Below are 27,887 nucleotides of genomic sequence, written 5' to 3'. Positions count from 1 at the left end.
TTGAAACAAATCCAAAAGTTTATTTCCAACGAGTACACAGACCATGTGGGATGGGGATGCGCTACACCACGACTGGCTTTCGCCTACAACCACCCCCTCCCCAAAATCCTGCTGCTGGCAGGGTGGCAACCCATGGACACACTGCCACCAGCAACCTTTGCAGACAATAAAAGTCCTTTTTCCAGTACTCCAGATATTATTTTTTTTCTTTAAAAGCCTGGGGGTGGTGGAATGTTGTTTGAGGCCAGGCTGGAAATCCAGCATGGGGATGGGTGGGATTTTTGTTGTGAGGAGGGGAAACAACCTTGGCAGGCGATCTCTGCTTGGCTAACAAAGGCAGATCTGTGTAAATAGAAATACTGGGGTGAAATACCTGGCAGCACACCAATGGCAACACCACAACCACCAGAAAATCAAGCCCAGCAAGGTAAAACACCTTCAGTGAATAGTTTGGGTTAATTCAAAATCCCCCCCTCCCCGCTCCCCCATATTCATGCAGGTTTATTTTGTCGTCTCTAAGGTATTAAGAATTCGAGTTGTAAAATAGGCAAGTCGTTAAAAAAATTATTACAAACCACTTTTGTGACAGTGTTTGAGAAGGGGTGGGGTGGGAGCCCCGGGTCAGACCGGCTGCACTTCACTCTCTGTGACAATAAATCAGATTAAGAAGAAAAGACAAAACTCAGGATGGGGTTTTGACAGCTCTGCCTGGTAACACCAAGGGTGAAACCAGCTGCAGAGCAAACCACTTCATCCACCCTTCATCCTAAAGCTACGGGAGCTGTAGTAAAAAGAGCAAAACTGGGGGAATTAGGGGGGTGCTGGGACCCTCTAGGCTATTCGTGGCTTATAAACATTCCTAGGTGCCAAAAGTTTGGAGCCCAGTGTGAGAAGAACTGGCCTTCTCCGTAGAAGAACTAGAAAAAGAGTATGAAAAGGTAGAAAAACCAAAAAGCACTTTTTTTTTTTTTTTTTTTTTACGGGCTAGAAAGAGTTACCAAAAGACTTTTCCCCTCCTGGATCCACAGGGATTTTCAAAAGCTCACACCTGATTCAGAACTGGTTCAGCGGGGTCACCACCGACCCCCAAACCCCTCTGTGACCCCCAGCTCATTTTGTACATAAATCCCCACGTTATGATTCCCAAAGTGATGCTTCCCAAAGTTTCCCAGGAGGATAGGTGAGCAGGGGAAAGCCGGGAGGTGTTTAGCAGCAGAAAGGAGAGGCAAGCCACATCCACAGAAGTATGGACCCGAGGAGGAGCCCAGAAAGGTGGCGTGTGTCCCCCGAGAGCTGGGAGCAGAGGAAGCAGACCTGGGAATAACTGCCCAGCCTGGCACGGAGCCCAGGCCGTGTGTAAACAGGGAATCAGGCACCTCCGGGAAGGGGCGGCCCCACGGCTCCCGGGGCTGCTCCCCTGGCCCTTCCCAACGTGGGGAGGGGGCAGTGGGAACGGGAGGGGAGGTGGGGGCAGGAAGGGGCAGGAACATCCCAACACGGAGCAGAATCCCATGGTGGGACAGCGTCCCATGGAGGAGCAGCATTCCATGGTGGGACAGCGTCCCATGGAGGAGCAACATTCCATTTTGGAGTAGTGTCCCACCATGGAGCTGTGTCCCATGGAGGAGCAACATTCCATTCTAGAGTAGCGTCCCACCATGGAGCAGCATTCCATGGAGGAGCAGCAACCCACCATGGGGCTGTATCCCACCACGGGGCTGTGTCCCATGGAGGAGCAACATTCCATTTTGGAGTAGCGTCCCACCATGGAACTATATCCCACCATGGAGCAGAATCTCACCATGGAGCAGAATCCCACCATGGAGCAACATTCCTTGGAGGAGCAGCATCCCATTTTGGAGTAGCATCCCACCATGGGGCTATATCCCACCATGGAGCAGCATTCCATGGAGGAGCAGCATCCCACCATGGGGCTGTATCCCACCATGGAGCAGCATTCCATGGAGGAGCAGCATCCCACCATGGAGCTGTATCCCACCATGGAGCAGCACCCCATTTTGGAGCAGCATCCCAGCGCTGAACAACATCCCAGCAACATTCCAGACCAGCCCCAAGGGAAGGAAGTGCTACCAGGAACTGGGAAAAGAGCAGGACCAAGCGAGGGGAGCAGAGGCACAGAGGTGTAGGAGAAAGGAAAGACCCGGAAAGAAGTGGTCGGCTTCGATTTTCGGATTTCTGGCTCGCCCTGCACCCGGGCTGGCACCTGCCCTGTGGCAGGGGGCATTTCAGGCACGTCTAAGGCATCTCAGGAGCTCTCTTTGCTTTCAGAATCGCCTCTGTTCCCTCCCTACGGCTTCTTCCACCAGCACGTGGTGCCAAAAGCTAGAAAAGAAAAGTCTGGAGCGGATGAACGGAATTAAACTCTCATGCACTACCACTGAATGTCATCACAGGGCTAGGAAGCACCAAGCACGACACGGGAACCACTTTTACTTGCAGAACCAAAGCTAACCATAGAGAGAATGGTAAAAAGTGGGGTTTGCTGGGGACACAGAGCTGCTGGTGTCCCCTCGACCCGCCCTGCTACGCTACGGCCAGAAATGAAAAAGCACAAGACCAAACATTGAGTAACAGCACAGCCACCTAACCTGTCGCTATATATCTGACAACTTAAATCAAAAATATTAGCTTGGAAAGAAACCAACAATATCATTCCAAGAAGGTTATACACATCCTTAGCAGTTAACTTTGCTCAGCACAGCTCTGGTGCTTTAAATATGGAACAATCAAACCTTAAATATGGAACAATCAAACAATTTTGTGAGCAGAAAAGTGACACAGATTTATTCTTTACATGTTGTTTTTTTGTTTGTTTGTTTGTTTGTTTGTTTTTCTCTTTCTAGGCAACTCTACAGACTTCAGATCTTTTGCCTCGCAATGCAGATCATCTGATTCCCCCAAAGGTGGCCAGGTTCTTTAAACATGCACATCTCTGTAGCTTCCAGGCCGTGTTTTATACTTATTTTTGTTTAAATTCTGCGGACCAGCAGGTCGTCCCCATTCCTAAAAACTCTACATCAGTGTTCAGGGTGGCCTGAGTGCCCGTCAGGCTCCTCCAGGGTTTACAGGATCACACAGAAGAACTTCTTCTCTCTAAAGGGGTTTTCTGAGGCCGGGACGGGGGTCAATAGAGGGTCCTCCTTGGCGTGGGCTTCGCAGTACGCCATCAGGTCTGCTGCTGCTTTGGACACCTGCAAAAGGAGGAGCCCTGTGGCAGGGACAGGCTGCGCTGGGGACATCCCACCTGGAGAGGTGCCACCAGCAGGGAAGGGCTGGTGGCATCCCTGGGCGGGGAACATCAGGTCTGAGACGAGAACCTGACTGACGGAGCGGCGGCACATCCCTGCTGGGGCTGGCTCTTCACCTCTGGGCTCTGAGCTGCTCTGCCAGCCTGTATTCCCATTCCCAGCCTCCCCCCATTCCCATCCTTCACCTGACAAGGACTGACTGCAGCATCCCTGCTGGCTCTCCCACGCATCCCTTGGCAGGAACATCCACGGCAGCGTTTCCTGCCCTCACCCACCGGCCTCGCTCTTTATTCCAGACACGGCAGCAGCTCCCGAGCCACCAGAGCTCATCCCAGCCCTGGAGCACATCTCTCCCTGGATTTAAGCTCTCAGCAAGCAGCTGAGATGCCTTGGGGACAGTCCCTCCTTCCCACCACCCCACAGGGCTCCAGGTGATGCTTCCAGCTGCCTCTCACCCCTGGGAGTGCCCAAGGCCAGGCTGGACGGGGCTTGGAGCAACCTGGGATAGTGGAAAGTGTTGGAACAGAAAGGGCTTTAAGGTGTCCTCCAATCCCCATCATTCCCAGATTCTACAATCCCATCTCCCACTGCCTTCAGCCAGGGCCGTCAGGATCACTAAAAACAAGAGCATCCCCACCTGGCTGCACGTCCCAGCTCCCTCCACGTGCTTTGGGCAGCAGCCACCACCTCCCAGCCGTCCCAGAGGCAGCTCCCAAGAATCCCTACCTTTATCCTGTCGATGTTGGCCTCCATCTTCAGCTGCTCCACCAGCTTGCGGGCCTGTGCTATGCTAGCAGTGTTGTTGCTAGCCATGGGCGGGCCAGGAGGGCTCCCGGGATGGGCTGCGGGCAGGAACACGCCGGGATCAGCTGCTGGGCTGCTGCCAGCCCCCAAAGGATGGGCTGGGGTGGCACGTGTGGAGTGTCAGAGCCATCAGAATGAGGGGGTGAGGACGGGAGATGCCAACCCAGGGCAGGGACCCAGTGCCAGTGCTGTCCCCAGAGCAGGGATGCCACTTAGGTGGCACCGGGACTGTCCAGAGCCCAGCCTGCAGCAGCAGGAGCCCAGCTGAGCTGTGCCTCGGTGTTTGCTGTTCCATGAAAGCCTGTGACAGCAACGAACCCCAGGGAACAGGATTTCTGTGCCAGACTCATTCCCTGCCCATCCTCCAGCCCCTGCCCAGTGTGTGTCCAGTGTCCCTTGGCCTCCCAGCCTTTGTCCCTGCTGCCAATTTGCACATTGAGATGCTAAACAGGATGCTGGAGCTTCCTGTTTCTGGGGATTTCTACCCCAGGCAGGCCGGGGATGCTCATTAAGGCCACTCCAGGCTGGATCCCGGATGTTTTTCCAGCACCTTCTACCAGCAGTGAGCCCTGGCAGAGGCAGCAGAATCCCAGCATCCAGCTCCTGCAGCAGCAAGGGTTTCCCAGCAGTGCTCCTGCCTGACTGGGATGATTTTGCCAGCTCCAAAATGGGTTTTTCATGGAATTTTTCATATATATATATATATATATATATATATATATATATATATATATATATATATACACTGTATATACTGTATATATATATATATATACTGTATATATATATATACTGTATATATATGCACACTATATATATACTTATACTATATATATACACATATATTAAAATATATTCTATATTCTACATTCTATATTATATTATAATTATATAATATATATTCTATATTATAATTGACTATATACAATATTATAAACATTATATAATATATAATAGATAACAGAATAATATATATTAGTATATATGATTAGTTATTACATTATTATATTATATTATATTATATTATATTACATTATATTACATTATATTATATTATATTATATTATATTATATTATATTATATTATATTATATTATATTATATTATATTATATTATATTATATTATATTATATTATATTATATTATATTATATTTAGCTATATTATAGTATAGGGTTTTATGGGATTTATATGGGATCCCACATAAATCTATGGGATTTATGGAAGGAATCAACCTGGCACTGGTGCCTGTGCTTGGAGAACGAGTCACGCCAGGGCCAGCCGTGTTTGAGGATGAGGAGGGGAGCACGAGGAGGGCTTGTATTTTACCAGAAGCCGATGTCTCCGCTGATCTGTGCCTCTAAGGGAAGCTCTGCTCCTCTTGGCCCTTCACTGCCTTTAAATAAAGAGAAGAGAAAATGAAACTCAGCTCCATGGGACCATCATTTATGGCACCAGGGCCCCTGCAGACGCCGGGTGCCACATCCCCAGGTTCCTTCCGTGTGCCCCCCCGCCCTGTGCTGTGCAAGCCCAGCCCCCAGTGACATTTTTTTGTTTGCATTCAGCGAGGTTTTCAGCACAGGAAGAGGTTTCAGTCAGCGGGCAAGTAGCCCAGGGCTGCTGGCAGCCCCGAGCAGGCTGGAGGGTGCGCAGGGCATGGGTTGAACAGTCTGGTGCACAGAGCTCGTGCTGGGCTGGAAGGAGCATCTCCTGGGGAATGCTGCCAAAATCCAGCCCAGCTCCCAGCGGCAGCCCGAGCTCCTGGCTGGATCTGCTCCCCTCAGGGCCATGGCTGGAGGTTCAGCTCAGCCCATGCATTGTTTCCGTGGGCGTTCATCTCATCTCATCTCATCTCATCTCATCTCATCTCATCTCATCTCATCTCATCTCATCTCATCTCATCATCATCTCATCATCTCATCTCATCTCTCCCCTCTTTTTTTTGGTGGCTGGAGCAGGGTTTGAGCAGCAGAGCGCAGCCCTCTTTCCATTCCCCTCTTCTTTCGATTTGCTTAATCTGGGCTTCTTGACACTGATGACTGAATGGCCTGCGAAGGATTCTGAAATGAATCTTTTGCACCATTTCTGCTGGGGAAGTTCCTTCTCTTTCACAAACTGAGAGATGTTCCTTGGAATTTTATTACATCAGCCTCATTGTCTCAACATTACACAGCTGAGACAATAGAAAGATAGCAAAAGCTCGTGTCCTACCAGCAGCTGCCAAAGATTTCTTTGTTACAGAACACTGAAAAAACTTTCTAGCCAGCAGCAAATTGCTAAAGCTTACAATTGTTCTAACCAATCACTAAAGGCACATGTACTTCACACAATACTTACTTATGTGCCTTCTATGAACAATACACAATACAATATTTTTAAGCTTAAAACCTTCTACTGTCTTACCAAACATATTTTTCTACAGTCTTAAAGTCTATCTTAACCAAACCTAAAACTCAAGCTATTGTTTCATGTCCTTATTTCCTTTACTTACTATTTACTGTACTATTTTAACTTTTTCCTGCCTTCAAACTTTACAACTAATTCTAATTTCTCTACTCTTCCTGTTCCTAAAACCTACTCTCCCAACTTTCTAGAAGTCTTCTTAACCTTTACTATTTCCCACACCATGGAATGTGGTTCTGGCACAGCAGCTGGGAAAGCAGCAGGTTCAGCCAAGACTGGGTTGGGTGCCACAGAGACTTTCCTAAGGCAGCAAATGTCATCCCTGGAAGGGTTCCAAAAAATGTGTGGATGTGGCACTTGGGGACACGGGTTAGTGGTGGGATTGGCAGTGCTGAGGGCTCGATCTTTAGAGGGCTTTTCCAGCCTAAACAATTCCATGTTGTGCCCTTTCATACAAAGTCCATACTTTCATACAAGCTGTGCCAAGGGAAATTCAGGTTGGATATCTGGAAAAAGTTTTTTACACAAAGAGTGCCAAAGTTCTGGAATGTTCTGCCCGGGGAGGTGGTGCAGTCACCATCCCTGGGTGTGTTTAACAAAGCCTGGATGTGGCACTGGCTGCCAGGGTTGAGTTGAGCTGTTGGGGCTGGGTTGGACTCCATGACCTTGAAGGTCTCTCCCAACCTGTGGATTCTGTGGATTCTGTGAAAGGACCTGCTCCAGTGGCAGGGAATCACTTCAGGGACTCCCATGTTTAGGATCCATGGGAGCAGGGAGGATTGCTGAGAGCATCTGTATGGCTGTTACAGCCCTGATCCTTGCAATAATCCCATAATATCCAACCCTGCTGCCACCCTCCTGCAAGGAAACCCTGCCTTGCTCTTACTGCAGCCAGCCCTAGGGACACTAAAACGGGGAAAACAGCCCCAAAATTAAGGTGAGGGAAGGGTGGGACCCTCCTGAGAGCAACACAGGCCTGCTGGGACAATTCTGGGGACTTTGGGGCAACTCAGAGGAGCCTCCCAGGAGCCACCACACCCTGGGCCACGCTCAGCCACTCTGCAGGTGCTTCAAGTAGAAAGGAGAACCATTTTTGGGGCCAGTGATGGTTTCAGAGCATTTCCACCCCTGGGGACACCTGGGGCGTTTCCTCCACCACGAATAACAAAAAAAAAAAAACCAAAAAACAAAGCAGCAGGTGACACTTCAAAGCGAGCTGGTGAATGTCCCACCCCGGAAAACAGCCCTGGTGGAGCTGCTCCAGCACAAAAGCAGCTCTTAAATCCCAGAGAGAGGAGACCCCACTGTGCCCCCAGGAAGGTGTGGAAGCACCAGGAGAAACCTCAAAATTCCTTTTTTTTTTGTTTGTTTGTTTGTTTGGATTGGATTTATCATAGAGAGATGGGATGGGATGGGATGGGATGGGATGGGATGGGATGGGATGGGATGGGATGGGATGGGATGGGATGGGATGGGACGGACCTGAAATCCCATCTCATTCATCCCTGCCATGATAGGGACACATTCCTCCATCCCAGACTGCTCCAAGCCCTGTCCAGCCTGGCCTTGGGCACTTCCACGGATCCAGGGGCAGCCACAGCTGCTCTGGCAATTCCAGCCCAGCCAGGAATTCCCAATTCCCAATCTCCCATCCATCCCTGCCCTCTGGCACTGGGAGCCATTCCCTGGCTCCTGTCCCTCCATCTCTTCTCCAAAGTCCCTGTCCAGCTTTTTGCAGCCCTTTGAACAAATCCAACGCTTGGATTTGCAATAAATAACCCACCCTGCACAACAGACAAATATCAAAACAAGCTGGCAGGATCCAAGCTGTAATTACAGCACAGAGCCCAAAAGAGCCACCATCCATGTCCTGGCCGTGTAAAACATCATTAGCATGGAAATAATGAGGAAGGACTCATTAACCTGTGGGCTCCAAGGCAGCAATCCCATTATCCAGGCACACACGTGCCATTAAGTGAGGGAAATAAGGCACTGCCTGAATTCCCTGGGGAGTGCCATAAAATCCCTTCATTGTGGGCAAAGCTCAGCACAGCAGCAGCGGCTGTGAGAGCAGCCCTGTGATAATGGGAAGGCCAGGAAATTCCAGAAATAAAAATAAAAATTTAAAATAAAGTTCATAATAGAAGTAACAATAAAATTAAAAATTAAATTAAAATTAATAATGAAATAAATATAAATATAAATATAAATATAAATATAAATATAAATATAAATATAAATATAAATATAAATATAAATATAAATATAAATATAAATATAAATATAAATATTTAACAGGAAAATCTCAACTAAAATATAAATATATAGAAATAAATAGATTTTATAGATTTATATATAATATAATAGATAAAAATAATATAAAATACATAATTATAAAATTTAATCTGTTTCATATAAAAATATAAAAATAGTAAAATAGAAAAATAGAAAAATAGAAAAATAGAAAAATAGAAAAATAGAAAAATAAATATATTTTATAGATTTTAAATAATATAATATATAACAATAATATAAAATACACAATTATAACATTTAATCTATTGAATATAAAAATATAAAAATATAAAAAATATAAAAATAAATCTATTTTATAGATTTTTCTATAATATAATATATAACAATAATATAAAATACACAATTATAACATTTAATCTATTGAATATAAGAATATAAATATAAACATATTTTATAGATTTATAGATAATATAATATATTAAAAATATAATATAAAATAAAAAAAGATAGAATATAATCAATTTAATATAAAAATATAAAATTTAAAAAATATAAATAAAAATTAAAAACCCCAAAAGATTTTGCTGCCTAAGGCCAGGAGCTGAGCTCCGATGGAGGGACCTGGAGGTTAATTGGGATAATGCTGGCCCAGCTCCGGAGTGACCCATATCCAAGTGCTGCCATCATCCCACCACCCTGGGAATTCCCCGTTCCCCAAACGGGGTCAGCCATTCTCTCTGCATCCTCCACATCTCCACTCCTGCCTCTGGAATTTCCCATCCCCGTGCTGCCCAGGGAGGGAGGTCACAGCTGGGAAACACGACGCCTGGAAAAGAAACGTCCCTCTGGATGCCGTGCTCAAACCTTTTGGCATTTTTCCTTGGATCTGAGGATACTTCCCGGCGTGTCGCTCCATTGAGGAGCTGGGGGTTGAAGGAGAGGAGGATGCTCCAGCAGCTTGGCTTGGCTTCAATCTCTTCCCTGTGAGGGTGGGGAGAGCCTGGCACAGATCTCCCAGCAAAGCTGCCACGTGTCCAAAGCCAGGCTGGACAGGGCTTGGAGCAACCTGGGATAGTGGAAGGTGTCCCTGCCATGGCAGGGGGTGGAATGGGATGGGCTTTAAGGTCCCTTCCAACCCAAACCATTCTGGGATTCCGTGAAAAAAGCTGGCAATAAACGTCTGGACGTGAAAATTTCACCACCAATCTCTGCTATTTGAAAAAGCTCCCAAAACCCCACCTCATTTGTTGCTCTCTGCTGGATGAAGAGCCTTTGGTAGAGCTGAATGACTTTTTTTTTTTTTTTTTTTTCTGTCACCAGCAGCACCCAGCTGGAACAGGCACCAAAAATTGGGATTTAGGTGGGCAAAGAGCGAGGCACATCCCTGATCCCTGGTGCAGCTGTGCCAGCTCTTGGTCTGCTCATTCCGACTTTCCCAAAAATTTCCCAAAGAATGCCCAAATATTGGAGAATTCAGGGCTGCCTGAATATCAGGGAATAAGGATGCACAGATACTGAGGGATAAGAAAGCTTATACAGAGAGAAATACGGAATCCCAGATATTTGGGAAATAAGGATGCCCAAACACTTGGGAACAAGGATGCCCAAATTTTGAGGAATAAGAATGTCCAAATACTGAAGGATAAGAATGCCCAAATACCAGGGAACAAGGATAACTAGATACTGGAAAATAAAGATGCCCAAATTCTGAGGAATTGGGATGTCCAAATCCTGGGGAATTCAGGATACCCAAACACTGAGGAATAAGGATGCCCATACAAAGGAAAAAAAATTATTCCCAGATACTTGGGGAACAAAAATGCCCAAATACTGAGGAATAAGTATGTCCAAATTTTGGGGAATGAGGATGCCCAAACACCAGAGAATAAGGATGGCAAATCCTGAGGAATCTTCACCAAAATCTTCACCTCTTATCAGTGATGTGGAGCAGCTTGATGGGCTGACATTAAGTTTTAAATTGCTCTGAGCTAAAAGCCACCATTGCTCTGGGCCCTCCCCCATCCCAGTCAGTCCCACCCCCCTGGATTCCTGGATGCATTTCCACCCCAAATGGCACATCCAACCCAAAAGAGCCGCTGCAAAAGGAGCATTTCTTGATGCTGAGCCCTCCTGCTAAGCTGCCATCCCATTCCTCCCTCCCAGCCCGGGCTCCTGGGGGGCTCTGGCACCCCACAGCTGCCAGCTCTGCTCGCAGGAGTAATTAAGCTTCGTTTGCCAGCTCCTCGTCAGCAGCAGCTGCTGCCTGCTTGGCACAGAGCTGAGAGGCTGTGGAGCAGAGAGGATCCTGGAATTTGGGTGCCTGGTGCTGGATCCATCACCAGCTCCAGCTCCAAACCCATGGAATTGGAGTTTAACCACCTCCAGAAGTTTTTTCTCCTCTTTTAGTTGGGTTTTAGCTCAAGGTCTGCGTGGGTGGATATTGGAATTCTCCTAAATGTTTTAAAAAAAATGGCATTTTCCCATCACTGGAAGTGTCCAAGGCCAGGTTGGATGGAGCTTGGAGCAACCTGGGATAGTGGAAGGTGTCCCTGATGGAAAAAGATCCGCTTTAAGCTCCCTTCCAACCCAAACCATTCCATAATTTATGGTGGAATTATCTTAGAGGGCTTTTCCAACCTCGATGATTCTATGGTTCAATTCTCCAGACATTTTTCACCTCCCAGCGAGGTTGTTTTCTCCGCTTTCCATAAAACCTCTGAACCAAAAGGAAAAGCAGGAATGAAACAGAAAATGCTGACATTGGCCAGGCCGAAACCTCTCACTTCCCTCGCCACAAAGACTGAAAGCAGCATCACCCACCCTGAAAACAGCTCCTTTTTGGGGTGAAAGCAGCAGCCTCCCTGCTCCTTACTTGCAAAAAAAAGTCATATTTTCCATCCCTGGTGCACCAGCATTTTCCACTCAGTTATAGCAAAGTGGGTGAATCCCACTGGGACGGCCAGGATTTTGGGGAGAGCAGGGATCAGGGTTGTTCCTACTAGGCAGGCATCACCCAGGGTGGGGGTTAGTCCAGAAAAGTGGGGATTTTTGGACAGAAAATTTTTTTTTTTGGACAGAAAAAAGGGCCTTTGGTCCAGAAGTGGAATCAGGCTGGGTATTATAATGGAGAAACTTGTCCCAAATCTCATTCACCTGTGGGATTTCTCCTGTGCTTCCCAGCCCAGCTCACTGCATCCCCACTGAGACAAGCAGGATCTCCCAAAAACTGCCTTTTCCTCCCCAAAACCAGCCAGGATGCAGCATCCAGAAGGGATAACTGGGAATAGGGTCACCGTCCTGCTAGAGCGTGGGAATTCCTCGTGAGAGGCTGGGTGGCTTTGCCAGGCATCTTGTGGCTTTTTGCTAAAAGCCATGGCTAAAAATAGGTGGCTCAGCTGAAAAAAAAAAAAAAATTGCTAAATATATCCAGAAAAGTATAAAAATACAAGAGGCAAAATAGAAAATAGCAGAGCCACGTTTTCCAGAGGGTGGGAGATGGGATAGTCCCACTGATCCCAGCAGGAGTTACAGATCTGGCTGGGAAAGGAGCCTTAACACTCCCAAATTCCCCATGTTTCACTCTTTCCTTAAGGAAATAAAATGGTCTGAGCTTGATTTGTTCCATGGGGCAAAGAAAACCTTAATCCTGAGTGGGGGTTCCAGCCACAGCTCCCAGCCCCTCTCCACAGGGATTTTATTCCTTTTTCCCAACCATTTTTTTTATCCTGGACGTCCAATCCGGGGTTTAAATCCTTGGGAAACAGCTTGCAGGTCAGAGATGTGCTAGCAGATAAATAAATAAATTAATTAAAAGATAAGGGAGTGGGAAAAAAACCCGAGCCTGTTTCCATGGAAACAGCTTCGTTATCCCGGCAGCATCCGATCCCTCCTGCCAAACCCAAACGGGAGGGGCGGGATGGGCTCCTGGTTCAGCCCCAGTTATTGATCCCAGAATTGTTTGGGATGGCAGGGACCCTAAAGCTCACCCCATGTCATTCACAGGGACACCTCCCACCATCCCAGGCTGCTCCAAGCCCTGTCCAACCTGGCCTTGGACACTTCCAGGGATCCAGGGACAGCCACAGCTCCTCTGGGCACCCTCCCATTAAAAAATTCTTCCTTATATCTGAGCCTGAATCCACCCTCTTTTAGATTAAAACCCTTTTTGCTGTCACCCCAGGCCCTATAAAAATCTGTCCTGCTTTAGAAGGTTCCTTCAGGCCCTGCAAGGGGCTCTGAGCTCTCCCTGGAGCTTTCCCTTCTCCAGGCCTTGGGACTTTCCAAGGATGGGAATTATCAAGGCGAGGCAAAAGCGTCTTTTTCCTCTTCCCTAATTTTGCTTTAAAGGAAGAGCTCAGCTCTGTCAGAGATGGGATGTGCCCTTCACTCACCTTGTGTGAAGCCCAGATGGAGTCAGGAGGCTCCAGCCCCACATTCCTGGTGTGTCCCCTTTCCCTGGAGCAGCCCCTGCCCCGTGGCCATCCCGTGCAGCGGGAGCCTCAGCTGGTTTTGTTTTCTCTCAGGCCCCTAACCCCTCAAACTGAAGCAAACAGGAACCAACCTCCACTTCCTTTTTTTGTTTTTTAGGGGTTCTGTGGTTTTTAAAAAAAAAAAAAAAGGTTGTTCAGGTGAAGGATCAACAGCCTGGGGCATCTGCTCTGGTCCCTCCTGCCACCGTTCCTACAGGATTTTGGCTCTCCCTATCCCAGTGCCACAGGGAGGGAGCACAGACCTGCTCCAGGGTTGGAAAAAGGGTCCAGCACCATGGGAATGCCACGAGGGAATGCACTGGTAGTTGAGCAAACCCCCAGGCTGCTCTAGGGTTGTTATTTGGGGGAAAATCCTGGGAAAAAAGTGTTGGTGCACAAGGGATAATCCCGGTGGTGGGAGCAGATCAGGCTCTGGGTGTTCCCTCACTTTGGCCAAATACTTGGGGAATAAGGATGCCCAAGTTCTGAGGAGTAAGATGGAATAACATGCCCAAATACCAGGGAACAAGGATGCCCAAATAGCAAGGAAAACAAATGCCCAAATAGAGGGGAAATAAGGAATTCCCAGATGCCTGGGGAATAATGATGCCCAAGGACTGAGGAATAAGGACGCCCATAAAGAGAGAATAAAGAATTCCTGCATACTTGGGGAATAAAAATGCCCAAATATTGAGGAATAAGGATGTCCAAATACTGGGGAATTCAGGGCTGCTAAAATCCTCAGGAATAAGGATGCCCAGATACTGAGGAATTGGGGAACATGGACACCCAAATCCTGGGGAATTCAGGGATACCCAAAGACTGAGGAATAAGGATGCCCATATAAAGGAAAAAAAAAAATTATTCCCAGATACTTGGGAAACAAAAATGCTCAAATTCTGAGAAATAAAGATGTCCACATACTGGGAAATAACAATGCCCAAATACTGGAAAATTCAGGGCTGCCTGAATATCAGGGAATAAGGATGCCCAGATACTGAGGGATAAGAAAGCTTATACAGAGGGAAATATGGATTCCCAGATATTTGGGAAATAAGGGTGCCCAAATACTTGGGAAAAAGGATGCCCAAATACTGGAAAATAAAGATTCCCAAATACTGAGGAATAAGGATGTCCAAATCCTGAAGAATAAGGATGCCCAAATCCTGGGGAATAAGGCTGTCCAAATCCTGAGGAATAAGGATGTCTAAATATCAGGGAATAAGGATGCCCATATACTGGAGAATAAAGATTCCCAAATATTGAATAAGGATATCCATATCATGGGGAATAAGGATGTCCAAATCCTGAGGAATAAGGATGTCTAAATACCAGGGAATAAGGGCGCCCATTTACTGGAGAATAAAGATTCCCAAATATTGAGGAATAAGGATGTCCAAATCTTGCAGAATAAAGATGCCCAAATCCTGAGGAATAAGGATGCCAAATACCAGGGAATAAGGATGCCCAGATACTGGAAAATAAAGATTCCCAAATATTGAATAAGGATATCCATATCATGGGGAATAAGGATGTCCAAATCCTGGGGAATAAAGATGCCCAAATCCTGGGGAATAAGGCCGTCCAAATATCAGAGAATAAGGATGTCTAAATATCAGGGAATAAGGACGTCCAAATCCTGGGGAATAAGGATGCCCAAATCCTGGGGAATAAGGCTGTCCAAATCCTGGAGAATAAGGGTGCCTAAATACCAGGGAATAAGGATGTCCAAATACCAGGGAATAAGGATGCCCAGATACTGGAAAATAAAGATTCCCAAATACTGAGAAATAAGGATGTCCAAATTTTGGGGAACAAGGATGTCCAAATCCTGAGGAATAAGGGTGCCTAAATACCAGGGAATAAGGATGGTCAGATCCTGGGGAGCAAGGCTGGCATCTCCCCCTGCTGTGACACAGAAGGGAAGGGGACAGACAGGGCACAGGTCCTGTCACACCATCTCCAGCCCCAGCCCCGTGCTCTCCACCAGGGCTCAGCCCTGCCACGGCTGCACTTCAGCAAAAATGGAAATGCCTTGAGGTTTAATGGGGTTTTTCGGGGGTTTGGGTCGGGTTTTTAAGGTTCAAGAAAATGTTCAACAACACCCAGAGGTCACCGGGAGACTGGAGGCTGCTGCAGCACAGGAGTGGGGGAGAGGAGAACTCACAGCTTGAGAAATTCCCCAAAATCCATCAGAGTATCTCCAGCACACAGATCACAGAATCCCAGACTGGCCTGGATTGGAAGAAACCTTAAAGCTCATCCCATTCCAATCCCCTTCCACTATCCCAGGCTGCTCATCCAGCCTGGCATTGAACCCCAGGGACTGGGAATCCACAGCTTCTCTGGGCAAGCTGTGCCAGGGCCTCACCACCCTCCCAGGCAGGAATTTCTTCCTTATCTGCTCATCCAGCTCTGAACTCCTGACCCTTCATTAAGGGAAGCAGCCAAGAGCTATTATTTCATGTTAATTAACATATCCAGTCATGGGTTTCAGTTTTTTAACATCCTGCTCTCAAGTATTGGCCGGGTCAAGATAAGGATCTTGATGGGATGATGGCAAATGAGGATTGAAAGGGAAGGGAAGATGAAGGGAGAGCTGCAAATGGAGTTGTTTCTCCCAGCATCACATTTCCAAGAGGATTTGGGTGTTTGGCTGTGTCAACACCACATTTCCAAGAGGATTTGGAAAGGGACAAACTCACCCTGGAACGGGGGAGGCTTTAGCAGGTTTCTGAGGGGCAAAAAAAAAGAGGAAAGTGAAAGGGGAAAAGGGTATAAAAGGAGAGGGGGGGGAAAGAGAAATAAAAAAAGAGGAAAAAGGGAGGAAAAAGGAAAAAAAAAGGGGGGGGGGGAAGGAAAAAAGAATCCCCTCTGCATTCTGTATTTCCATAATCCATAACTTTGAAAAGGAATTTCATGCATTCCTGTAAATCACCCCAAATTCAAGGTTGTGGAATGGTTCAACTCCACAATCTCAGGGATTTTCTCCAACCTAAATGATTCCATGATTTCCCAACCTCTGCTCACTGGCATGGGGACACAGCCACCCCGGAGGAACTGGGACAAGACACTGCCCTGATTTGGTTAAAAGACCCTGTTTTAGGGGCACCCTCCATGTGACCACATGAAAGGGGAAGGAAAATGTAGATTTTGCCATGGCTTGTGCCAGGCTGCTGGGCCCACCCCTCTGCAAATCAGTTTTCAGCTCAAATAAACCCCAAATCCCTGCTTTGTTTTTTGGCTAGAGCCTCACCATTTCCTCCCCCCCCCCAAAAAAAAAAAAAAAAAAAAAAAAAAGAACCCTCCTGCAGCAGGCAAAGCCTTGGGCTGCAGAAATGCTCGTGATGAGAAATCATCCTCTGATGATTTCACCCCGATCAAACCTTTATTAGAATTTTATTTTAAGTAACACTCACAGGGAGCCCAACGACCCTTTCCAGCCTCTGGGAATCACCAACAAGTTACAACAGCAGAGAAACAACCCCATTAAGCAGCCCCATTAATTTGAGCCCCACCCCCCGAGGAATTACCTGAGACTGCTTTAATTAGGTGTCCACCGTGCAAAAAAATTAATTAATTGGTGATAAGCACCTGAACCACATTACTCATAAGGCTCTATTTCAAGCTTCAAATACAGCAAACAGGTCACAGCCCAGCTGAGAGTGTAGACAGAATTCCCAGGGCTGCTGCCTGGTATTTCTCTTCCCATCCTTGTCACGGAAGGAACAAGGCTGGGATTTTTTTTTTTTTACTTTTTTTTTTTTTTTTTTTTTTTTTTTTTTTGTATTAATTTTCCTTCCATCCTTGGAAGTGTTCAAGGCCAGGTTGGACAGGGTTTGGAGCAACCTGGCACAGTGGGAATTGTCCCTGCCCATGGCAGGGGGTGGGACTGGATGATTTCAAGGTCTGCTCCAACCCAAAGCATTCAGGGATTCCATTTCTTTTCCAGGTTTTTCACGGCATCCAGAGCTGGTGCCTTCAGATCTGCTCCAATAGTGGCTGCACCACATGGAGATGGGGGTTCTGTGATCATTTTGGGGGATTTGGTGTGTTTTAGGCGTGGCTTGTGGGGTAAAAGCCCGTTGTCTTGGGGCTGCGAGGGTTTCACAGCATCTGTTGAGGGCCACATCCCAATGGGCAGGTGGGGGATCCACATGGAACAGGGGAGGGTTTAGCAGGTTTCTGAGGTGAGAAAAAAAGAGGAAAAGGAGAGGAAAAAATGGTACAAAAGGAAGGAAAAGTAGAGAAATAAAGAGATGGAAAAAAGTGAAATAGGAGGAATAAAAGGAGGGGAAAAAAGGGGAAAAATATCCCCTATGCATTCTGTATTTCCAAAATCCATAACTTTGAAAAGGAATTTACCGTGGCTTGTGCTGGCTCTGATGTTTCAGAGCCTGGCAAAGCTGAGGCTGTGAGAGGGGAGTCCCCAAGCCGAGGGGGATGAGGGCAGGGATGAAGAAAGAGGTACAGAGAGGGATACACAGATGTGGGCAGGGATGCAGGTGTGGCTCAGGGCAGGGATGCAGGCAGAGGTGTGAGCAGGATGTGGGCAGGGATGTTGTCTTAGGCTGGAAATGTGGGTGTGTGTTCTGTCCCCATCAGTCAGAGCTGGGGCAGTTCTCTGCTGCTCTCTGGGCAGTTTTCTTTGTCTCTCCCACAGCCAATCCTCCCTCCAGGAGATCTCTGCTGTCCATGGCCACTGAGTGTCCCTGCATGGCTGAGAAAATTCCATCATCCCATGGGGAGAGGCTGTGCCCAGGGGAGGAGCCAAGCATTCCTACCTGGATCCAATCTGAGCCTTTGGGACACCACAGCAGCCTTTGCCCACTGCATTCCCAGAGGAGCAGCTTTCTGCCCCACTGCATTCCCAGAGGAGAAGCTTTCTGCCCCACTGCATTCCCAGAGGAGCAGCTTTCTGCCCCACTGCATTCCCAGAGGAGCAGCTTTCTGCCCCACTGCATTCCCAGAGGGAGCCCAGGCCCATCTCCAGCAGCCCTGGAGCTCCAGAGGAAAACTCCAGCCTTGTCCAGGATCCTGCTCCAGCAGAAGCACAGCTGGCACTGCAGGAGGGCTGAGCCCCCATGGAATGGCACTGCTGCCACCAGCCTGACCCACAGGCTGCCAGGGCCTGCTCTGACTCTGGCAGGGTTTGTTTTCTTTTTTGTACCATTGCATTTGTATTTTTAATTTCCCTAGTAAAGAACTGTTATCCCTGCTCCCATATCTTTGCCTGAGAGCCCCTTAATTTCAAAATAACAACAATTCAGAGGGAGGGCGTTTGCATTTTCCATTTCAGGCTCAGCAGACACCTGGCTTTTCAAACCAAGACTGATGCACACCCGGGGACCTGGGCAGGGCTGCAGGAGCTGATGCAGGCAGGGCTGCCCACAGGGATGTGTGGGGGGATCTGGAGCCCTGGCAGAGCTCAAACCGGGTTATTTGGGCGGGCTGGCAGAAGTAGGCTGTTGGTGCTGCTGCTCTGACCCATATTATCCCAATTAAATTTAACTCCGTGCCCCGCTGCTGCCTCTCTCTCCCCTGTGCCCTGCTGCATTCCAGGCTAAAGTAGGCAGGGTGTACACCTGGGCCCTTCCCAGCAACGAGGAGAGGAGGGCACGGCCAGCGAGGCAGAACTGGGGCAGGGACACTGAGGCAGCAGCAGCAGCAGCAGCATTTCTTTTCCAGGTTTCAGGTTTTTCACGGCATCCAGAGCTGGTGCCTTCAGAGCTGCTCCAATAGTGGCTGCACCACATGGAGATGGGGGTTCTGTGATAATTTTGGGGGGATTTGGTGTGTTTTAGGCGTGGGTTGTGGGGTAAAAGCCCGTTGTCTTGGGGCTGCGAGGGTTTCACAGCATCTGCTGAGGGCCACATCCCAATGGGCAGGTGGGGGATCCACATGGAACAGGGGAGGGTTTAGCAGGTTTCTGAGGGGGAAAAAAAAGAGGAAAAGGAGAGGAAAAAATGGTATAAAAGGAGGGGGGAAATAGAGAAATGAAAAGAGGAGAAAAAAAAAGCAAAAAAGGAGGAAAAAAAAGGGGGCGTGTGCTCAGCAGCTTCCCTTTGCTCCAGGCCTGACCCACCTACATCTTCCCTGACCATGCTGCTCCTGCAAAACAGCAAAATTGGCTTTTCCCTCCCCAGCTGCTCCCTCAGAGCCTTTCCCACCCCATTCCCTGGCCTGTCTGTCCTCACCCACCCTCATCTCTTACCCATCCCCGCCCACAGCCCCTCACCTTCCCTACAGAGCCCTGAACCCCTGAACCAGCCCCTTTTGCCCCCAAACCCCTGGCAGAGCATCCCTGCCAGGCTTCCTGCTGAGTCAGGGGCGCTGCTTTCCCCCAGCAGCCCGGCTGGGGGGTGGCACAGGCTCGGCACAGCCCAGGATTTCACAGCCTGGGCGCTGCTTTTACACTTGCAGGGCAAAAAAAAAAAAAAAAAGAATAAAGGGTGAAGAACGTGGAGCCCGAGGAAGGCTGCAAAGCCTGGATGAAGCAGCACAGGACAGCTGGATTCCCTCCCTTCCCATCCCTCAGGTGCTTCATTTATCGCCGTGCCCACTCCCAGAGGTTTAATCCTTCTGGAATCGCTGCCTTTGCTCCACGAGCTGGTTAAACACCTTTCCCTGCCTACCTGCTGCTGGGAAACCTCTGTTCCAGTGGGTTCCTGTCTTTTTTTTTTTTTTTTTCCTGAGCTGTGAAGTCACTGGAAGCAGCTGCTCTTTGGGGGCTCTCAGTTCCAGGCAGGATGCAGGAGCAGCGTGGATTCCAAACCAGACTTTTACACCATTTAATAGAAACACTTCCACAGGGCTTAGATTTTAGGCTTAAAAAATAATAATCAGCACCTCTCCCTTATTTGCTGCTTATACCTCTCCTTAAGCCTGGCTCACTGCATTAAAATAATCTTTTTATTCCCTTTATTCCCCGTTTTTATTCACGGTGTGGAGGGAGGAAGGAGGAGGGAGAGTTTCCCCCAGCACTGGCATTAAGTGGGGAGTGAGGGAAGCACCAGAGGCAGATACAAATCCATGAGCAAGGATGTGAGGCTGAGCAATTATATTAAATCAGCTGATAAATAATGCAAGGGATTTTGATGGAGCCAGCCCTGCCAGCACCACACAAGCACCACCACGTCTCCAGGATTTTAAACATCCAAGGGATGCAGCAAGAATTGAACCCAAAGCCTTTCCCGACACCTCAAGCTGTCCCAGGGTCACACTGGAGCTCTGTCCCCACCAGGTCCTTGCCCCTTCCCAAGGTTCTACACAAAGCCATGGAATCCACCTGGAAGACTGGTCAATGTTCAGCGTTTCCCAAGGTGGGGGACATCTGCTTGGGCCCTTTCCAGCAGGATCAGAGCTGCTCCAGCAGCAGCCACGGGCCTGGAGATTGATTTGAAGAAGTTCAGGCAGGTTGTGATGGCTGGTCCCCAAGTAAAGACCCCAAACTGCTGCAGAACCAGAGAGGGGGCAGGAAGTCCCTCAGAAGGAACGTGGAGAAGACCCAGCCATGTTCCTGCAGGACATCCTGGGGACTCCTGGACCCACATGGACTCACACCACAGCCATGGGGACAGCTCTGACCTGCCCTGAGTGGTGGGTGAGAGCAGAGATTCCTTCCCAATCTCCCATCCAGCCCTGCCCTCTGGCACTGGGAGCCATTCCCTGGGTCCTGTCCCTCCATCCCTTGTCCCCAGTCCCTCTCCAGCTCTCCTGGAGCCCCTTCAGGCCCTGCAAGGGGCTCTGAGCTCTCCCTGGAGCCTTCTCCTCTCCAGGTGAGCACCCCCAGCTCTCCCAGCCCGGCTCCAGAGCAGCTCCATGGCTCCTCTGGAGCCACTGAGGATTTTTCCTGTGCCCAGGAGGCTCAGACCAAGCCCTGCCTGCTTCTCCCAAGGTTCCTGTGCAGAGGCCCTTTGGCTGCAGACAAAACAACGATGACAAACGTCACAGGCAGAGACACTGGCACTGTCCTGGTATCCCCTGGTGACAGTGGGATTGTGAAGACATTTTCCTGGCAAACCCTGACTCTCAACACCTTCTTTATCCTCCTTCCCTCCCTTCCCTGCACCCGCTCCAAAGCAAATCCGGAGAGGAATCAAATGAGTGCTGAGCATCTCACATCAGCTGACAGCTGGTGCTTTCTTACCCAAAACCACCCCAAAGCACAGCTCCTGCAAACCCACAGCTCCTGCACAGGAACTCACGGCTTAGGGGAGGATTTGATGACAACTGAAACCCCCAAGAATCCTCCCCTTAAGGGATCACACCCCTGTTGGACGCCTGGCAGTGCTCCCGGTGCCATCCCAGGGGATGCTGCAACAGGTTCAGTGCTGCTGAACTTCATCCAGCTCCTGCCCTGTCCTCTGGGACACAGCCCAGATGGGAACAAGAGAGCAAACACAGCTCCTCCACCATCCCTGCAGGCTCTGGTGGCTGCACAGGGACACTCTGCCTGTCCCCGGAGAGCCACCACCACCACGGTGGCTCTCCCTGGCTCAGCGCCACGTCTGTTCCTTGGAAAAGGAACCAGGAAAAAAAAAAAAAAAAACAAATTATTAAAAGGGAATTGGCAAAAATTGCGGAGGAATTTCAGGCACTGGCACGCTCTGCCCAGGGTGGGGTCCCCACCCCTGAGAAGCCGAGTGGCTGGTGGCACTTGGGGACATGGGTGACAGTGGCTGCTCTGGAAGATTTTAGAGGGCTTTTCCAAACCTCAACAACTCCACGCTCCTAAGCCTGAAGTTTCCCGGCAGAGCAGCTCGAGAGACGCGACAGCAATCTCGTTAATGACCGTAATGACCATAATTAGCACATGAACCGGCCCGGCGGTGTCACCCTTCTCCTGGAGGTGCCAGCCTTGGGAACACCGCGGCTCTTCCTACCCAGGCAGGTGCAGCAGGAGAGGGAGGATCCTCAGCACGGATTTACCCGGGGAATGTGCCAGAACGAGCCGGTGGCGTCCCCAGGGCACCGATGTCCCCGTGGTCCCCGCTGCAGCTGCTGGCTCTGCCTGCAGGGATGGGCTTTGGGGCTGGGATTTGTCCCCCTGGCCCGAGGATGCAGCAGGAGGAGGGACGCTGAGCAGCCCTGCGACACCGGGAACACCGAGGAGTTTGAATATCCCGTGCTCTGCCAAGGATTTTTCCCCTTTTGGGGGGATTTGATGTGAGCCAGGAAGGAGCACAAATCCCTGATGAGCTCCAAGGCAGCCCCTTCTCACACAGATCCCTCTTGCAGTGCCCATCCAGGACCTTTCCAGGCAGGAAAGCTGTTCCTAGGGAGCATCAGGGGATGGACAGAGGCAACTTTCCTCCCCAAAGCCCTCGGGAGAGCAAAGAGGAGGATAAACCTGTTAAAGTGAGCCAGCAGCTCAGCTAAAGGAGCTTATCCAGCAGCTGCTGGGAGCAGCTCTGTGGGGAGCACAGCAGCACCCCTGGAATAACCAACCTGCAGCTCAGGAATCTGCATGAGAACAGCAGAGAACTCAGAGGTTCCCTTGGATAAACTAATTAACCCGGGCTCTAACGAGGATGATGATGACAGGCAAGAGGGGAAGGAAACTGCTGAGTGAAAAGGCAGGGAAGGACGAGATAAGGTGAAAACTAATTGTGTTTGGGAGGATAAGCAGGTCCTGGTGCAGCTGCTTCCCAGGAATTATCCAGGGTGCCTCAGCTGCAAGGTGCTGATTTGTCAAGGCTTGGCCCAGTGTCATTTCGGAAGGGATTTTTTATTCCCTCTGATCCTGGTGCTTGGAGTCCATCATTCCCACGTGAAATGCAGGAGATGAGAGATTTCAGACTCCAGCCTCAGCGGGGCTGCATCCCAGCCCATCCCAGAGGGTCTCTTAGATCCCTTCCAACCCAAGCCACCTGTGATTCTGTGATTCCCTGATCCTGACATTTCCTGATCTGTGATTCCTTGATCCTGTCATTTGCTCATATGTGATTCCCTGATCCCCTAATCCTGTGATTCCCTGATCCCCCTAATCCTGTGATTCCCTGATCCTCTGATTTGCTGATCTCCTGGTTCCCTGATGCCCTAATCCTGTGATTCCCTCATCCCCTAATTCCCTGATCTGTGATTCCTTGATCTGTGATTCCTTGATACCCTAATCCTGTGATTCCCTGATCCCCTGATCTGTGATTCCCTGATCTGTGATTCCTTGATCTGTGTTTCCTTGATCCCCTAATCCTGTGATCCCCTAATCCTGTGATTCCTTGATCCTATCATTTGCTGATCTGTGATTCCTTGATCCCCTAATCCTGTGATTCCCTGATCCCCTCATTCCCTGATCTGTGATTCCTTGATCCCTTAATCCTGTGATTCTCTGATCTGTGATTCCTTGATCCCTTAATCCTGTGATTCCCTGATCTGTGATTCCCTGATCTGTGATTCCTTGATCCCCCAATCCTGTGATTCCCTGATCTGTGATTCCTTGATCCCCCAATCCTGTGATTCCCTGATCTGTCATTCCCTGCTCCTGCATCCAGCTGCCTCCCTGCCCACCCAGCACCTCGATTCCCTTGCACATCCCTAATCAAAGGCATCATTAATTAATCACTGGCCTGATCCAACATCCACTCCCATCCCAGCCACTCTGGATGGGCTTTGGAGCAAGCCTGGCTTCTCCATGCAGCCAAATCCATCCAGCTGGATCCTGTCCTTCCCAGCTCAGAGCTGCCTCTCCACGAGCCACAGCCACCCCGAGCTTCCCCACGAGCAGCAGGACCCCCCCTGGCCATTCCCTCCGGGGATTTTGGGTGGACAAGGCCACTCCTGTGCTCTAAAGGGAGTGGATTTCGGGGGTTTGCACCGTGCATGAGGCACCCAGAAGGAAAAATGCACATGGGAAGCTGGGCTGGAAGTGAGCAGGGAATAAAACTGTGCGAGGACAAGGAAAAAAATCCCTTGCAGAGTGGAGCAGGATGCAGCCACATCCTTTTCCATGGAACGGGCTTTCATTCCCGCTGCCTTTGCCCTCATCCCTCCTCCCCACAAAGATGCTGAGCCCAGAGAGGGAGAACAGCAAGAGAAGAGCCTGAAAAGCAAGAAAAATGAAAATCCGACCTAATCCTTCAGCTCGATCCTCCCTCTTCCATGCTGGCTGTGAACACACCCGGACACATCCCACTTTTCCCATCCCGCTTTCCCATCCCGCTCCGGGCACAGGAGGGAGACCCTTGGGGAAGTCCCGCTGAGAATTGATGCCACTCGTGCCTAAAATGCCGTTTTCTCAGGGTGAGCCCCTAAATCCCAGCCCTAAACGGGGCGATCCAGCGGGAGGGAGCAGCCCCGTGCTGCCGGGGTGGCACCGCACGTGTCCCGGGCGTGCCCGCCTGGAGCATCCCGCTGGGATGGAGCGGGATGGAGCGGGATGGAGCGGGATGGAGCAGGACAGCTGCCCCTAGGCAGCGCTTTTTGGGGACACGGGGGGGTCCGTGGGGCTCCAGCACCGTCTCTCCAGCCCTAATTACTATGGAAACAGCCAGCGCCGGCGCCTGGCTGTCCTCCTCCGGTGACTCACCGGGATTCAGGAGCCCCTGGAATTCCAGCGGGAGCATCCGCGGGGCTGCCAGGTGGGATGGCACTGCCCACCTCGGGAAAATTGCATTATTATTGCATTTTCCACTTGGCATGGGGTGGCAAAGCAGCAGGCGGGATTGGGGATTAATAACAGTAGTAACAACAACAACAACAACAACAACAACAACAACAACAACAACAATAATAATAATAATAATAATAATAATAATAATAATAATAATAATAATAATAATGGAGATTCTTCACCATCTCACAGCCATCAATCCATGGGAATCCCTCTAGGATTGCCTGCTCCTGGTCTTGAGAACGCCCATGCCGTGAAGCAGCCTCAGTTATCACCTCCCCCAGATCCAAAATGTGCCCCACCAAGCCAGCAGCAGCCCATGAGTGCAAGGAGAAAACCCCACGAGATCCTTCATGCTGGTGCATTATCCCCTGGGAGCAAAGCTGGCAGCTCCCAGGGACTCTGGGAGAGAGGATGGGCACGTGCAGGCACCGTGTGAGGACCACAGGCCCTCCCAAGCTGGGAATATCCCATTTTGGGGACGAGCCTGCCTCCACTCATTATCCAGGTGATGCTGACACTGCCAGACTCGTGCTCCAGGTGAGCAGCCGGCAGCACATTCCATCAAGCAGCATCCCTGCCTCCTCCTTCAAGGCTGGAAATGCCTGAAAAAGCCCCAAAACTGGTGGCAAAGGCAATGCCCAGCCTTGTAGGGCCAGCACAGAAGCTGGGGGTGGGATGGGGCTGAGCCACATCCCTGAATCCTACAGCACGGGGCGAGAAAAGCCCCATTAGAACGCCGGGAGCACCTCCAAACCCCCTCCCAGAGAAAGGCTTGGCCCCGGGGCTTTCCTGGCAATAATTAATTGAGTCATATTTCAATCCAGCCAGCGGCCATATGGTAGGAAAGAGGATTAAAATCGCACGCTCCAGTTGCATTCAGGGAAATCCAGTTACAAGGAAAAATCCTCAGTGCCTGGGCTGCAGCCTGCTGCCACCCATCCACACGGCCCCAGCCCCTTTTCCAGGAGTGAGGAGCACGGGATCGCTGGTGAGGAGAGGGATCGGGAGCAATTCGGGAGGGCAGGGGGGAATGGGGAAAGAAATAAAACCCCAGAGGCAGCAGCAGGAACAGCAGAGGCAGATCACTGCTGCTCCGAGCCACTGCCCTTTGGGCACCGTGCTCTAAGTTCATTAGCAGCTCATTAGTAATTGATTAATGAGGGGGTATCGCAGTGCGCCAGGATTGTCCTTAAATATAAATCGTTTTCCACCAAGGAGGCGAGAATCATGGAATCGCTGCCATGGGCTGGAAGGGTCCTTAAAGCCCATTTCATCCACACCTTCCCCAGCCCAGGCTGCTCCGAGCCCTGTCCAACCTGGCCTGGAACAATTCCAGGGATTTGGGGCAGCCCCAGCTTCTCTGGGAAACCTGTGCTAAGGCCTCCCCACCCTCACAGCCAGGAATTTCCTAATTTCTATTCCAGATCTTCCCTCTGTCAGTTTTTTTTTGGTTTTTTTTTTTTTTTTTTTTTGCTGGATTCCCCGCTCCCGCTGGGGCAAGCGAGCCCTGGACCAGTTTTCCTCAAGCTCATCTTGCCGGCGATTTTCCCGGGAATCCTTCACCCAAAGCACTGCTGTGAAAACCACGGATTTTGATAGAAAGGAGAGGGACAGCGCTGTAGGGATGGCAGGATGGACCTGCATGGGCATCACCCCCAAATCCCCCCAAGCCAGCCTGGGGCTGATCCCAGCTGAGGCTGCTGCGGGGATTTGGGGTTGGGAAAGTCTCCCCGTTCCTTCCTTCCTTCCCGTGATTTAAAAAAAAAAAAAAAAAAAAAATCAGGAAAGAAAGAACACTACGTCTCATTCATCCACGGAGAAAGCCTTGCCTGTGATGGCAAATCAGCTGATTAAGGAGGATCAAACCCTTTAAATCCAACCTTTGTTGCGAGACTGAAGTGCCTGCACAAAGCACCTCCTCGGCTCCCAGCCCCCGGCAGGGTGGGACCCCCGCGCCCCCATCGCCCCCCGAGACCGCGGGGTCCCCGTGGCGTCGGAGGATGCGGGGGTTTCGGGATTTGGGGGGATTTTCTGCCGATTTGGGAGCGGCTCGGTCCCCACGGGGGGTCAGTGACAGCGGGGTGGGGACCGCCCTGCCCAGCCCCACCTGCGCCAGTGCGGGCGGTGTGGCCAGTGCCAGCCCCCCCAGTGCCCCCAGTGCCCCCCCAGTGCCCCCAGTGCCCCCCGTGCCCCCAGCCCACTCCCCCCTGCGCCCGGCCGTACCTGGAAGCGGTGCCCCGGTCCCCGCGGGGCGGGCGGCGGCGGGACGGACAGACGGACGGAGGGATGGAGGGAGGGACGGACGGACGGACGGCGGGATGGAGGAAAGGATGGAGGAGGAGGAGGGAGGGCCGGAGGGATGCGGCCGCAGCAGGAGGAGGATGGATGGTGGTCAGCAGCAGCCCCGAGCGGCGAGTCCCCACCCAGCTTTGTCTGCGCTCATCCCGCTGCCTACAGGAAGCGGCTCAGCCCCGACTTCCTCCTCCTCCTCCTCCTCCTCTCCTCCTCCTGCTGCTGCTCTCCGCTCCTCTGCGCTCCCCCGGCGTTTGCGGATCGCTTTTGCCCAGACCCCGCTGCCTCCTCCCCTGCCCCGCAGCCTGCGCGGGTCCCTCTCCCTGGCTCTGCCCATCTCCCGTCCCTGTCCCTGCCCCTGTCCCTGTCCCTTCTATGGCCGCTTGTCCCCCCCATCGCGCCCCGACCCTGCACCCCACACTCGCTCCGTGCCGACCCCACACCCATCTGCACCCACAGTTCCTACACCCTCCCCCTCGCACCCCATATCCCCCCCCCCCGAACCCCTCCTGAACCCCCCACACCCATCCCGGCACCCACAGCCCCCCTAAACCCATCCCTGCCCTCTCTCACCCCCTGCACAGCTCCAAACGCCCCATGCCTGGATCCTTCCGTGTCCCTGGAGCCCCCCAAAATCCTGGATCCCTCCCAAGCCTCCCCTCACCAACAGCCCCCATCCCCCAAACCCACACCCAAACCCCTCCCTGTCCCTCAAACCCTTCCCAAGTCCAAAGTTCCCATTTAGGGCACGTCACTCAGTATTTTACAAATTTTCTTTTC

General features: G+C 50.4%; 1 protein-coding gene across 1 annotated transcript; it reads right to left on the bottom strand.

Annotated features, from left to right (window-relative positions):
• On the bottom strand, positions 1-27,269 carry GNG2 (G protein subunit gamma 2). Its single transcript, XM_053981139.1, has 4 exons — positions 27,039-27,269; positions 5,403-5,469; positions 3,996-4,111; positions 1-3,212 (listed from the first exon to the last, which is right to left on the bottom strand). Exons 3-4 carry the CDS (start codon positions 4,080-4,082, stop codon positions 3,084-3,086), a joined length of 216 nt encoding a protein of 71 aa, XP_053837114.1. The 5' UTR covers positions 4,083-4,111; positions 5,403-5,469; positions 27,039-27,269; the 3' UTR covers positions 1-3,083.
• Positions 27,270-27,887: the final 618 nt, after the last annotated feature.

This window comes from Vidua macroura, chromosome 6, assembly GCF_024509145.1.
Source record: "Vidua macroura isolate BioBank_ID:100142 chromosome 6, ASM2450914v1, whole genome shotgun sequence".
NCBI lineage: Eukaryota > Metazoa > Chordata > Aves > Passeriformes > Viduidae > Vidua > Vidua macroura.
This window is presented reverse-complemented; position numbering and strand designations above follow the sequence as displayed.